The sequence below is a fragment of the Alosa sapidissima genome, chromosome 3 (assembly GCF_018492685.1).
Source record: "Alosa sapidissima isolate fAloSap1 chromosome 3, fAloSap1.pri, whole genome shotgun sequence".
NCBI lineage: Eukaryota > Metazoa > Chordata > Actinopteri > Clupeiformes > Clupeidae > Alosa > Alosa sapidissima.
In genome coordinates, this window is record NC_055959.1 from 23,540,731 (window position 1) to 23,556,331 (window position 15,601).

The following is a 15,601-nucleotide window of genomic DNA, read 5'->3' on the forward strand; positions in this document are numbered from 1 at the left end:
GTCCCGGGAGAGTGTGGTAGAGGGTGAGGTGGTGGTGGACTGTTGGGAACGCTCACACAAACACTGGCGCTCGGAAACTGTTGCACAGAGTTGCATCAGGCGCCGTGCGGCTTGGTCCCGGCTGCCCTCGTGGAAAAACAAACAGTGTTAATTAAATCCCACCTGTGCCAGGAGAGCTCCTGCTCCTCCAGCAAGGACTGGAGAGGTGCACCTGATCTGGGGTCTGTCGAGGAGTTCCCTCCATTTTCATCTCTCACATGTTCTTCAGTGCATTTTACCTGCTCTACACATGATAACCATTCTCTAATATTTCTCTATTTTGTCCATGCATTGTTTTCTATAATAATTCAGTCATCTCTTGACCTCTACCCACTCCCCCCCCCCCCCCTGCGTCCCTCCTCTTGTCCAGGCTGTGCATGAGTCCAGAGGAGCACAGTGAGTTCTGGAGGAAGGTTCAGTTCACTGTGGATAAGGACGTGGTCCGCACTGACCGGAGCAACGCCTACTTCAAGGGAGAGAACAACCCTAATGTGGAGATCATGAGGTCAGAGTTCCAGCGACCCCCTCCCCCAATCACATTTAACTAAACTGAATCTAATCTGAGGTTAGCCTCATATTTAGTTAATTCAGTGACTCAGGCAGGCACACAGTTTGTATGAAAATAAAAAACCTATTCAGTTAGCAGTGCGCCAGTGAATTTAGTCTTTTTCTCTATCCTGAATGAATCTTCCTAGTGGTGAATCTCATGCCATCTTCTGCCCCCTGTTGGTGCCCGCAGGCGCATCCTGCTCAACTACGCCGTGTTCAACCCCGAGATGGGCTACTGCCAGGGCATGTCCGACCTGGTGGCCCCGCTGCTGTCCGAGGTGCAGGACGAGAGTGACACATTCTGGTGCTTTGTGGGCCTGATGGAGAACACCATCTTCATCAGCTCGCCCCGCGACGAGGACATGGAGAGACAGCTGGTGAGGCTTGTGTGTGTGTGTGTGTGTGTGTGTGTGTGTGTGTGTGTGTGTGGCGGTGTGGCGGTGATGATGTCTTGAGCATACACAGCACAAAGGATGGGCAGTGCAGGAGGCTACACACACAAACAGACTTTGTCCGAAAGCGCAAATATCCTACCTTCTAAGATAGAATTCGGTGGCATAGTGGCAACAAGGCATGTCCCAATCAAATACAATTTTGCTTCCTAAGATATTTTCGTTTTGCTGAATACCTGCTACGGTAAGTGACTCGTTAGACAGTTGAAGGCAGCTGCCTTCCATTTAGAACAGACCTACAGGCATCTGCGCTGCAGACCTGGAGCAGATGCAGCAGACTCTGAGCCTGTAGTGTAGACTCAACACTCGAAAAGGGACAGCAGATCCATTATATTTTTATAATAATATATGGAAATAATATATATACGTGTATGCATTTACAATGTGTGGGCTAATATATGCTTATTATATGACATGAAAACAGGCACACATGCATATAACGTATGCATATAATTTGTATGTTTGTGTGCGCGCGTGCGTCCGTGTGTGTGTAGATGTACCTGCGTGAGCTGCTGCGCCTGATGCTGCCGCGGTTCCACCAGCACCTGCTGCGTCTGGGTGAGGATGGCCTGCAGCTGCTCTTCTGCCACCGCTGGGTGCTGCTTTGCTTCAAACGCGAGTTCCCCGACGCAGAGGCCCTGCGCATGTGGGAGGCCTGCTGGGCACACTACCAGGTGGACACACACATACACACACACGCACACACACGCACAGTTAGTAGTACAATTATTGAAAATGCCATATTTTAAGGCGACCTTTATGATCATCTCTGTCTGAGTGGGCCCCCACAGTATCCACACCAAAGCATAATTAATGAGGACTAGCATTACCATCTGCAAATATTCTGAAAACATGCATATTTTACACTTCTTTTTTTCCAAAAACACACAACAACAATTTGAGATGAATAAGCCAGATAAAGACAGCTTTTTTATCAAAATAGTTTTCAAATAAATTCAAATTCAAATTTAATCAAAATAATTTGGAGTACAGAGTATTGTCAGATCTGCTACATGATTCTGTTACTGTGTAAGAATGGAAACATGGCTACTTCAGTGCACTCTGTTCTCATGGGTATAATGCCAGCCAGTGGCAGTTGTTTCTCTTTGGTAACCCTTGGTAACTGTTGCCCCCGGCAGACGGACTACTTTCACCTGTTCTTGTGTGTGGCCATCATCGTGCTGTACGGAGAGGACGTTACAGAACTGCAGCTGGCCACTGACCAGATGCTGCTCCACTTCAGCAACCTGTCCATGCACATGAACGGAGAACTGGTGCTGCGCAAGGTACAAACATTTGCGGGTACACACACTAACAAAATGTACACAGACAAACAGTTTGTTCTGGCATCCAGAAGAACCACCCACGAACGTTCAGTATCATGAATGGGCAGTTATTTCTAAATACACACACAAACCCATACACTAGACTAATTTCCCGTAGATGTCTATTTTATGGTGCCAACTTCCCCTTTGTTCCAGGCACGCAGTCTGCTGTACCAGTTTCGCCTGTTACCCAGGATCCCTTGCAGTCTGCATGACCTGTGCAAGCTGTGCGGGCCAGGCATGTGGGACAGCCGCTACATCCCGACAGTGGAATGTTCCGGAGAGCACCAGGACTCTCAGAGCTGCCCATACGGGGGCACCGTCGACCCCCAGCCGCCCCCGTCCCCGCGCCCCAACACCACCCCGCCCCCACCTGAGGGCAAGAGGGGCTCCAAGACACGGGACATCTTCAGCTTCCGCAAGCAGTCCTGAACGTAGTGTGGGATGGGTCGTGGATGCATGTCACTTCCTTTTGGGGGCACGGGCGGTGGGTGCCCTGATCCCGGGCGCTCCAGCTCTCGTAGCCCTGGATACACTCATGGGTGCAGGCACTGAGTTCAAGTGGATCTTCATCCACATGCCTCACTCTCGAGCTTATTTCCAGACATTTGTTTGTTTGTTTATTTGCTTGCTTGTTTATTATTTTTGATTAGATTGTAAGGGAAATCGTGTGTGTGTGGGCTGGTGTCACAGTGGGAGAAACACTCCGTCATCATCTGTCCAAATGGAATATGCACCTTCTATATTCCAGTGGATTCCATATTTCTGGAAGAACAGAGGTGTCTCCGTAAAGCAATATAGTGACCTCATCAACAGAACAGTGAATAAAGATACAGCCCAAGTGGTTGTGAATGCCCAATAGGACATCATCTCAGATGAGAAACCACAATAGATGTCATGTATCTTTACTCTGGTTAGGTCTCTTTTTTTGCATTGCTTTTCTGTAACGGTGATCATGGCAAAAACCATCGGTGCTAACATATGATAATGGCATGTTTATTAGGCTAGTGAGATGGGGGAGGGGGGGTGCGATAATAATCTGGTGGTCATTTTAAGACAAAAAAGTCCGAACCAAACCAAGCAATATGCTTTCTCAAAAAACAGTTCAAGGCCAAAGACGAAAAGGTTGCGAGAGCTGATTTCACAAGTCATCTCAAAGTAAACAGGCCCTTGCTATTCCATGTGATCCTGGGTTCTCCGTAGAGAGAGACGCCCTGTCCTGCTCGGCGGGACTGGGTCCGGTTACGCTCCTGAGGCCGGGAAAGAATCTCAGCGATAAGAAAAAGAAAACAGTACTCGGTCTCGGTTTAACTCGGATGAATATTTTATAAGCGGCTAATATATGGGGGGAAAAGCAAAGACATCAGAGTATCTGAATCTGAGCTGGGGAATTCCCTTCTCTCTCTTTTTTTCTTTATGGGTAAAGAACTGCAGGAGACTTCTGCTGTTTCAGATCCTACAGAAAGGGAGGATAATTGCATTCATATCAATTACACTAGAGCTATATGAAAGAAGAGGTCTTGAGTAATTAAATTTAAATCGCTCATTCCACACTAGCCACCCATGGTGTTTTATACGTTGAGCATTCAATCACAATGTAAGGAAACATCAAAAGCTAGCGGAAACATTATATTTGCACTTTCTTTAACTATTTGTTTTCAAAAACGTAGTTCTCCACTTTTTTGTGTTCATCCAAATGTCTTTTACCAGAATTTGTCTTATTTCCAGCTTTTCATTATGACTGTTTATCCTATGTTTATACACCCATCAGGAAAGCTTTCTCAAAGCAGTTTGATTTCTTGCAAAGAAAAAAAGATCTATGAAACCTTTTAGAGTGTGTTTTAATGACTTAATTTGTCAGAACGAGAATGATTGTTTTAAGATGCAAGCTCCTCTCCTTCCCCTCTCTCCTTGCCAGTGTGTCAGCCATAGTTCTGGAGACAGGGTTAGAGCCAGCCTCATGTTGGGTAAGAGTTCCCTAAGGGGCAACTGCTGCGTGGTCCGATGGGGAAATACATCTCCAAATTGGTGCTAAAAGGTGGCATTAGTATTTTGGAGCAGCCTTTCCCCTCTTTCCTCGACGGCCTCCTAAGTGACATGCATTATTGGCCCTCTATGGCCATTAGTCCCCCGCACCCCCGAGCCCCACATAGACAAGGGAGGGCTCAATGGCAATCACATGACTAGAATATAATATAATATAATCACATAATATGCGGCGCGTGTGAGATTTCAGAGATTGGCATGTGGATTGATATATAGGTGTGGAGTGGGTGTGTGTCAGTCAGAACAACAGCTGGATGCCACTTGACAGGCATGTCGTGTGTGTGTGTGTGTGTCTAATGGGAATACCATTTGGATTTTGGAGAATGAGGAAGCTGCTGCCAATCGACCAAATTCTTTAAATCTCTGCAGTGTAGATAACAGGAAGGCCATTTTAGTTTTTGTAGAGCGGTGTGTAGGAACAGGTCTGTTCTGTTCAGAGATGGTCATGAAAGATTAAACTCAAGTTCAGAGAGCTCAAGTGCATAGCTGACCACTGTCTATTCTCAACAGCCTTATATGCTATAAATCAGTCCTAGTCTTGAGTTTTTAAGTCCAGATTTAGACCGGTCCTCTGGAGTCTGTTATAGAATGCAGGTCTGATGTTGATGTTGAAACCTGCCGTATGATCATGATTGGTTCAAGGAAATGAAGGATGATTCTGTGCCCATCCATCTCTTCAGAGTAGTATGACTGCCCAGTGTACATTTCTCACGGTTACAAAAAGTACTGGAAGAACTCTTCCTCCTTCTAGCACATGATTTTAGGAAATGATAAACAATGTTCTCTGTTACAATGTTATCTGTTTACTAACCGGTTTCTCATGTGAGTTTCTCATCTCCACCTTGGATGACATTTTGTGTATTGCTATTGACCGTTTATTTCCATTTTATATGCAGTTTTCCAGTGATTTCATTACAATACCAGCACCCAGTTTAAACGTTTCATATACAGTATATAATCTACAAATCACATTGACAACACTGTGACTTAACAGTGATTTCACTCATTGGAAAGATTTCACAGTTTGAAATTTTGGGTTTGGCACAACATTTTGGGCAGTAGTGTGGTGGTGTGAAACCTTGAACTTTGTTGTGTTGTTTCATTAAACACAACATCGAGCCTAAGACAAATGATGTTTCATTTGAAACAGTAAGCTGCTCTTTTAGTTGTCCAACCGTTTCGTAATACAGCGTTTGTCTGTTGAAGGCAATGATAGCAGAGCAATCTTCCTCTAACTCCTACGTTTGTGGTCTAACTGTAAGACGCCTATCTCCGACCATCTCAAGAGCGGCTTCCTTGAGAGGAAGAGAGAGAGACTAATCAGAAACACGACAGATGGTTTTTTACCCAATACCTTGTTATAGGCTAGTGTTGTGGGAGTAGGGTGAGGTGAAGATGGGGATGAGCAACAGGATTTGTGTGTGTGTGTGTGTGTGTGTGTGTGTGTGGCTGTGTGTGCGTGCGAGAACTTCGATACCCATTGCTGTCACCCTTTCCTTATAGGCTTTTATGTACCAACATGCTGCCGTACTTTGTGTGTGTGTGCGTGTGTGTTATACACTCCTACTGTGAGATTGCCTTAGCCTTTGTTTGACAAGGCCCTCTAATTATCAATTAGGGGGGCCGCTCTCCACACCTGGAGCAAGGGGAGGTGATAATGAGCCGGGGTCATTTGGAGAGGTAGCGGGGGTCCTGGGGGGGGGGGGGAGGGGGGGGGCTGCTTGGACCTCTGCTTGGAGGTGCTAATAAGAGGCTTGCTCCACACAGCCGGCCCCCATTAACATGCTGCTGAAGGATAGAGCAGGTGGATGGCACAGTGAAGGCCATGGGTTTGCCTTGCCCTCTAAACACAGCATGTGGTGGCTGTTCTGTTATCTCATGCTTTGTTTTCTCATCTTTCTGTCAAAATGCTCCTCCTGGTTTGTCTTGGATTAATTTGTTTATTGGCAAAACTTACATTGTTTTTTGTTGTTATTGTTTTTTAGTTGTTTAGTTGTTATTGTTGTTTAGTTCTTAAGCAACTTCTGTATCATCTATATCACATATCACACCAACACACGTCACCAACACAGTAGCTTCCATTTATTCAACTCACTCAAATACCTCACAGTAAGTCAAACACAGGCCTATTTAGACATGGCTGTTGGGTTGTTGTCCTTAGTTGCTCAAGCACCGTTTGGTGGAAACTCCAGAAGTCAAAAGGACAGCAAAACCCATTGACCCATTTCATCTCACATGACCTCCCTTTCACTAACTCTTTACAGCACCCTTCCTTCTTTGATGAAACATGGTAAATCGTGCTGTCAATTGTGGGGTTTTACTGGGCACGTGCCATTTATGGCCTTTTACCACCCTGGTTGTTTGGTTAATTACAGACAACAAGGAAGTCCCATAAACAGAGAAAAGGTGTATTTTTATCTTCTTTTCTTCTGTTGTTAGGTAATTATCCTTTTTAATGTTCATGTTAGTTTTTCTCCCAACATTCAATGACCGCAAGACCGTTGACTTTGCTGAATGTATTCACATAACACAAATAGTCTTAGAGGAGGATATGACAGTAAACAACACCATACTGTCGTGAAAACAAACATGCACTTTGTAAACTTTGCTGTTTGGAAAGACTGGGAGTGATGATCTTTGGCCAATGTGAATGTGACTAGATGATTATATTGCATCAGAACATCTCAACTTAAATGCCATGGAACACTCCATATGAATGTGATACAATGTACACCTTCTCTCAGTTATATTGAATATCTTATGGCTGAGACAGCAATTGCTTCTAAAACAAAATGTGTGCTAGAATACGTAATGTTATAGTCAGTACATCCGTATGTTACATTTGCTGGAAATATACCAAAAGAACCCCCCCCCCCCCGCCCCCCCAAAAAAAGCAATCATTTAGCTCCTCATTGTTGCTTGCTTTTATGCTAGCCTTGGTTACTTAATAGGATTGATGTAATATTTGTCACAAATGTCCTACATCCACTTCACTTTACACTGATAATCTTCAAGCTGTAGCTTTTAGCTTCAGTACACACAAGGTTCTCGTGGGGTTGGGGTGATGGACCTGACGTCAGACCACAGCACAACTCAACCTTTGGAGCTTTTGTCAGCACTTGTGAGACTGTGTGTAGTGAGAAGAGGAAACACTGCAGCAAAATCCCATTTCATCATCTGCACTAAGCACTCTGCACTATATCTGTTACACCCTGCTTTTGTGAAGGCACGGTGTGTTGCGCTAGGTTATGTTTTCATGATGAAGACTATGTATGGGTACTCCTAAAGGGTGCGTGCTGGAATGCGTGTACTCTGAACAGAAAAGGCCATAATCAAGGGCAGGGAAGGAATGCATGAAGGAAAGATCCTAGGCCTTTATTTATTTTTCTATTAGTTATCAGAAGAGAGTTTGCCTGGAAGGGTTGAAGTATGGATCTCCTGGGACGTTGGGGAGGATGTTTGGATACTGCTGCTTGTATTGAATTCCTTAGCTGGAAATCACACCTAGATATTGTGTTATCCAAGTTCATTGAACACTTGTTGTGCAACACTGAGAACTATACACTCTGGGGGTATCACTCTTTATAAAGGACTCTGTTGGATGTATCACTAGACTGACGATCACTTCAGACCAGTTTTATCTTCTTTTGGTCAGTGTGTAAAGATGATATCACTCAATTAAATTCTATGTTGAGGATGATATGCAATTCCAGATTTCTAGAACCCAAGATTTAAATGCAAATTCTGTTTTCATAACCACATTAATCATTTCTAGATCTGTTTAAATAACCAGCATGTATGCTTTTGTCTAGGGTTTAATTTAGTTCCCTTTGAACATTCTCACTTGGTTGTTTTATCTTCATTCAAGATTTCTTTATCAGAGACCAGCAGATATGTTACTGTTTTAAACGATGCAAACTAAAAGTGTGTAAACCCCCACAAACACACAGAGATACAAAGACACACATGCGCACACGCACGCCCCACCACCTTTTAGTACAGACATTCAGGTTAAAAGCAGACCACACAAAATGCACGAAAGGTCCCGTGAAAGAAACGCGTGATATATGGCTACTTTCAGCAGTCTTTTCAATCACTTTAGTGGCATTGTCTTCACAGTGCTGCCTTGACCTAACAAATGATTGTGAATGGCTTTTATACCTTTGTTTTAAATATTATCCTGTTAATGTTATTGTTTTCAAATAAAATATTTATCTTGTATCGGTCCTAATTGCTGTGTTGCTGCTATACTTAAGAAAGCGATGTTTTGTCAAAAATGCAATGTATTAGTGGAATAATTCACTCCACTATTCCAACAAGAAAAATGCAGTTTGTCATGGAGGATAAAAAAAGACAGTTATGGTCCTTCAGCGTTGTAAATACGTTTTTTAATGATGAGCTGAACCGAGTTAACAGGGCGATTAGGTGGGTTACCGAAGCGAGGCTACTCCCAAGGCGTGTTGTCAAGGTCCTCGATAACGGCAATGACGCAGGTTGAAACACCCACGAGATAAGGCTTAAATTAACCATGACAAACACGTATCATCTGTGTAAGATATAAAGCTCATATTGTGGACCTGTTCCAAAGCTTTATGGTCACATACATTCTTTACAACGACCATGCAGTGTACTTGTCTAACGGCTTATGGCATTAGTTTCATCCAGAATCAAAGGCTATTGCAGCAGAAAATACTGATGCTGAATAAAGCGAACTCTTAATGAGAAACATGTGTCGAGTAGCTTACATTCCACCATATTTATTCTATAAGCATACCGAAATGATATGCGTATTATGGAGATTGCAACAACAACAACAAAAAACATCACTACAATTGCGTTAAGGGTGTTTGTATCGTTGGTGCTCCTGTATTGGAGAAATTCGAGAAAGCCCCTCGACCTCGAACGTCCTTGAATTAAACATGGCGTTAGGATGGATGAGCCCTGCTGTGTCAGTGACACGATAGAGTCCATCACGTATACTAGGATATTTGTAGTTAGAGTACATTTGTGACTTCTGATTATATTGGAAGTTGCCCTCTGTACATCTGTAAACTACGCATGAATGTAAAAGAATCAGATGCCTTTTGTTGTATGCACTCCATAGTAAAAGGAAGAGTGTGAATTTGTTGAGCCAAATGAAAAATTCTCAATACAATATTCAGAGTAGAATAGTCAATGACCACAAGACCATTAACTTTGTTGAATGTACATAACACAAATAGTCTTAGAGGAGGATATAACAGTAGAACAACAAACATGCACTTTGTAAACTTTGCTGTTTGGAAAGAGTGGGACTGATGAAGAACAGAACATCAGCACATCTAAACTTAAATGGCATGGAACACTCCTTATGAATGTCATATAGGTGACAGCTAGGCTTAAATGACACAATGTATAACGTTTCAATACAATATTCAGAGTAGAATCTAATAAGATGAGCATATTAAAACTGAATTGAACACAATTGCTGTCTTCAGCATCTTGCCAGTATTGATCTTGTTTTAGCCATTTAACCCAGCTGAACTGCATCTATTATAATCTCAAAACATATGATATGCTTTTTTTCAGATTGTCTCCAATAGCAGGGTTTTTTGCACGCAGAAGAGAAAGGCTGTACAATTACAATTTAAAAAAAAAAAAAAAAAAAACATATATATATATATATATATAATTGTTGTCATTAATAATCCAACCATTGAAATATGTCATAGAGAGAGTGGGACTTAATCAGGCTATTCTGCTGCCAAATGCTAAGGAGTCTAAATGGAATTTTCTGGTGAATCGCACGGCTTTGTTTCCATCCTTACTAACTAAAGAGGATGGGTCTCGTCCCTGATTGGATTGCTCATTGTCCCCAGCCGGTGTGTGAGATGGAAGGGTCGGGTCACCCTCCTGGGGCGCTGAGTGTGAGGCTACTGAGGGGCAGCCCAGAGGAAGCACTGGCTCACGGGGCGGGCAGCTCAGAAAGAGGCACTTTATCCAGGATTATAGCCACAGGCTTCTGGCTTGAGATTACCCAAATGCGGAGTCACCATTTTACACAACACACACACACACACACACACACACACACACACACACACACACACACACACACACACACACACACACACACACATTTATTCATTACCACAACCCGTTAACAGGAAACTATTAGTTGAATGTCACGGTGAGAAATGTCCTTCCAAGCAAGAGAGAATTAATTTACTCTTGTAAGTGGCTTGAAATGGTAATGTAGAATATGTACACTGATGTGTATGATAAGTGTGTGTGTGTGTGTGTGTGTGTGTTTAAACCATGAGTTTAGATGGAATGGATATGGAGAGATGTATTTCCCTTAACTTGTTGTTAATCTGATGCTGACTACAGGAGGACAGGTTATACCATTCTTACTGTAACCCTCTATCAAGTCATCAGCTCTCCTTTGCTGATTTGCTCTGACAAACCAGTGACCTTTCAATTCACCCACAATGCAACATTCTGTACAGCTCCTTGGGTATTTTATGGCAGTCTACACCTCTGTATTATCTCGATGATAACCAAATGCTGTCTGTGTAATATTTCAATATGAAAGACTTATTTGTGTTTTATAAGTGCTTGAATTTCCCCCGGGGATCAATAAAGTATCTATCTATCTATCTATCTATCTATCTATCTATCTATCTATCTATCTATCTAAGTAAATCACTTTCTAAACCCTTATAAGTGTTATCTTGGATGGCGTGAAAGACTGAAAAATATTTTGGCAGCAGTGTGGGTATCTTCATTTAATCATGCCGGCAGTTGATTCCCTCCTATTTGTATTTTGTTCTTGATATAATAATACATGTATATTTGTAACTTTAGATGGCTCCCGAACAATGTTGATTTTTTTTCATACAGATGTGTCAGTATACTGTATAACCTATTTTTGAAAGGTTATTTGAAATGTTATTATCTGTGCACAGCATCTACAATACTTTACATGCAAGTTAAAGTTATATGCAAGATAAGATTTGTTTTTCCAACGGTCTTAGAAATCTTCCTCTCTCTCTCTCTCTCTGTCTCTGTCTCTCCCTCTAAACCTCAAACAAGTTCCATAAAGCATAACCTAGAACTCAGATAACACCCCATTGATCCTCTTTGGGGCTCTTTTTTGTTACCTGACCGTCTTTGCCATTCTTTCATTGATTTCTCAATCCACGCTATCTCTCTCTCTATCTGTCTTTCTTTCGACTTCCCCTCACGTTTCTCTGAAATCATTGCCAATGGTAGCAGCAGGGGGTTATGTGAGGTAATGAGGAACAGTAGGGGTCCTTTGGTTTGGGGAACAAGGGGAACTGAAACTGATTAGAGAAGGTTTCTAGGCTGTCTCGACTGTTTTGTAAAGCAAGGGGCCGAATCAGGGACATACAGATATTGACGTCAACTGGACTTGTTTTGGAACTGGGGTGGCATGGGTAGGGGAGAGGTGTCCAGGTCATTTGTAGAAGACTGGCGGATTCTCTTGACCAGTCTTTGGGGCGAGCTGTGGTTTGACTGGGGACTGATACTGATAAATACTCTTCTTGTCTTGCAGGGGGTAGTCGAGTCTGAGTGAGCGCTGAGTGACTTAAGGGTGAAGCCGGAGTGCGCGCGTGCGCCGAGGCCTGATGTGCTACCCACCATCTGTGTCCAGCCGCCCCACGTAAGGAGACAGATGTGACGCTACACACAAAAAGAATTGAGCAGGCCACGGATGCCATTTGCATGAGAGATGAGCGACGCTCGAAAGTCATGGGATTACAACATGGCCAATAACGAGCTTAACATTTACACAAGCAAACAACAAAACAAAAGCATGACTGTCTATGTTTTGTACTTGTCTGTATTGTTTGTGCCTATTATTTTGTCTTTTTTCCAATTTGAAAGTATGTCTTGTCCTATTTACTTTGTTGATATGTTCTGTGACGTGTAAGTAGTGTGATGACCTTTATGTGTTGCAGAACAGGATCCTTCTGAAACCAGAGTCAGGCCCGTTTTAACTGAAACTACATTGTTACTTTCAGAGCCAGTAACGGAGTACATTTACTTGAGTACAGTACTTGAGTACAATTCTGAGGGATCTGTACTTTACTTGAGCATCATTTTTGGGGAGTACTCATGATTTTACATTTGAGAGGCAAATATTGTACTCCTTACTCCACTACATTTTTATCCATAACTATGAGTACCCGTTACTTCTTCTAAAAAAAAAGGAAAAAAAGAAAAATCTCGGAAACCCTCAATTTGTTGTTTCCCTCTCAAACGTGATTGGATTGTGCAGACGCCACTGATTGGGACAGCCTATCAGCAATCACCTTCAGCTTTTCGCCAAAGTCAACTCCATGGTCAGACGAAACCATGGACGAAACAATGGATGAAAACGCAGCAGGTCCATCCCGGGAATGTGCCAACCTGTGGCCCCACCTTGCCAGACTATTTCAATTTTCTGAACAAGTTAATGATAGTTTTCGCTTCAAGTGTTTCAATTACAAAATAGTATTTTGTATTTGAAATACGTTTTTTAAATACATGTATTAGAAATACTGCCCATCCCTGGCAACATGGTAAAAAGATAAAAATGACTTGATTTTACTTTCAATTCCTTTTACATTCTCCAAGGTATTAACATTACAATTTTTCATAACTCCATGTAGCATGTTTCTGTACATTAATGTAAGCACTGTGGCAGTAGTAATGCAATATTTAGAAAATGTAGGCTACTCTTGTACTCTTGTACTCAAGTACTTTTAAAAACAAGTACTTCAGTACTTTTACTTAAGTAGACATCTGAGTGTTGTACTTTTACTTGTACTTGAGTAAAATTTAGCAAAGGGTATCTGTACTTTTACTCAAGTAATGAAGCTGTGTATACTCCGTCCGCCTCTGGTTACTTTACATCCTTGCCTGTACATTAAATGCAATGAGGCGTCCAGTGTTAGCCTGCCTGGGCGAGGCTGCTGGAGGACGCAGTGTTTGCTGGATAAATATTTTTTTTAGCGTTAATAAATATTGAATCATCTGATACTGAATCATCTAGGCCACCAGGCAGGTTTAGTGCTCAGCTGCTCGTTGCATGGAAGATATTGTATTGACTGTGCATGTCATGTATTCTTGTTATCTTGTGTCTCGGAATATCATGAGTAATTATTCATTATTCAGGAGTCAGTGATGAGTCTTTAATGCATTTGCTTTTTATGATGTGCATGTTATGATGATACTGTATGCACTTACACATATCATTATATTATATTGATATTATATAATATTTTTATCAATTACAAATTACAACGTTATTATTTTGCCTCTCCATGGTAGCTGCTGGAGGCTATACGTACAGCCTCTTGGCTTTAAATAAGAGACAGAATGAGAGTGGTGGTGGGAATTAAGCCACTGACTGAAATCACTAATGTAGCTACAGTGTGAGTGACTGTCTGTGTGGTTAAATTCTGACCTTTAGCTTTAGCTTTCGGATGTGGGGGAGAGGTGAAGGTTTCCTGTTTGGTATGGGCCACATTTGCGCATTGAAATGTGGAATCAGCTTAATCGTGATTCTCACATCAACAAGAAAGAGTGGAGAAATGAAAGAGGGTAAATATAACACACACACACACACACACACACACACACACACACAAATGCACACACACACAAATGCACAAATCCAAAGAGACACACACCAACATACACACAGAGACACACACACACACACACACAAATGCACAAGCGCAAACAGACACACACCAACATACACACAGAGACACACACACACACACACTCACAAATCTCCTGAGGATGGAGTTGCAAGGACACTCGGCCTCCCCGTGAATAGTGTGACCTCTGGCCTCAGTGGTGACCCTCACCTCCCGGCAGACGTCCCCCCCTGTGGCTCCACACCCAAGCCCCAGCTCCCTCACCTCAACATGGTGACAATAACGAGCTTAACATTTACACAAGCAAACAACAAAACAAAAGCATGACTGTCTATGTTTTGTACTTGTCTGTATTGTTTGTGCCTATTATTTTGTCTTTTTTCCAATTTGAAATAAATAATAATAATAATAAAGCTTTATTTGTATAGCACCTTTCATACACAGAATGCAGCTCAAAGTGCTTTACATTTGAAGCATGTAACACAATAGTAGTCAGTCAGTCATTATCAATCACTTTTCTTTGCTGTTTATGATATGCTCAGCAACATATCAAAAATATAGAAAATGACGTCATAAGACTGGCAGCCTTAACCCTCTTACCCCCCACAAGCACGCCATATGGCAGAAAGTATGTCTTGTCCTATTTACTTTGTTGATATGTTCTGTGACGTGTAAGTAGTGTGATGACCTTTATGTGTTGCAGAACAGGATCCTTCTGAAACCAGAGTCAGGCCCATTTTAACTGAAACTACATTGTTACTTTCAGAGCCTCCCTCACCTCCTCAAGACATTATTTCTCTCTGCAAATCTTCTCTCCTCTCTCTTCACACTACCACACCATGTCTCTCTATAGGCCTCACAGTCTCTATATGATTTTCCATTTAGGGAAAGTACTTTATTACTAAGTATCTCTCTGACTGTCTGTCAGTTTGTGTGTGTATGTCCTCGAACAGAAGGGCCCTGAAGTGTTTAAGTGAGCAGCGTAACATGGAAGGTCATTGTGAGTGTTTGAGTGTTTTGTCCTGCAGGGTGCCTAAGGCTGCTGACAGCTCCTATAATCCTCAGTGGATCTGGGGAGTGAAGGTAAAGGAACTCTAGTCTTCCTGACGTAGCACTGATCATCTGTAGATAGAGGGGGGGGGGGGGGGGGGGCATCAAATCTGTATTACTGTTGTTGTTCAACTAAAATATGTCTAGGAGCAAGACATTCTGCTTTTGACATAGTTAACCCAGGCTCCACTCATATAAAGACACACACACACACACACACACACACACATTCAATATACCAATATCAGGTCCTTTTAGTCTCCCCAAAGTGTCCTTTACCATAACGACATTACCCAGTATTTTATCTCTTCCTGTTCCTTATGGAGGACTGTCTTCAAGTGACTGCATTCCAACTTGCTGGATATTTGCTCTCTCTCTCCCTCTCCCTCTCTCTCTCTCACACACACACACACACACACACACACAGCAGTGCCCTGAGCCTTGGAACCACGGAACCATATATTATCTGTACCCCCTTGTCCCAGCA

General features: G+C 42.5%; 1 protein-coding gene across 3 annotated transcripts in view; it reads left to right on the forward strand.

Moving 5' to 3' along the window:
* Positions 1 to 6,094, forward strand: part of tbc1d16 (TBC1 domain family, member 16) — a 28,199-nt gene extending 22,105 nt beyond the window's left edge. For all 3 annotated transcript variants that reach the window (XM_042087159.1, XM_042087157.1, XM_042087158.1), the window contains 5 exons: positions 410 to 544; positions 779 to 965; positions 1,535 to 1,714; positions 2,180 to 2,326; positions 2,522 to 6,094. In XM_042087159.1, the coding sequence (XP_041943093.1) occupies positions 410 to 544; positions 779 to 965; positions 1,535 to 1,714; positions 2,180 to 2,326; positions 2,522 to 2,797 (925 nt within the window). In that variant the 3' untranslated portion in view covers positions 2,798 to 6,094. The remainder of the gene's footprint in view (positions 1 to 409; positions 545 to 778; positions 966 to 1,534; positions 1,715 to 2,179; positions 2,327 to 2,521) is intronic.
* Positions 6,095 to 15,601: the final 9,507 nt, after the last annotated feature.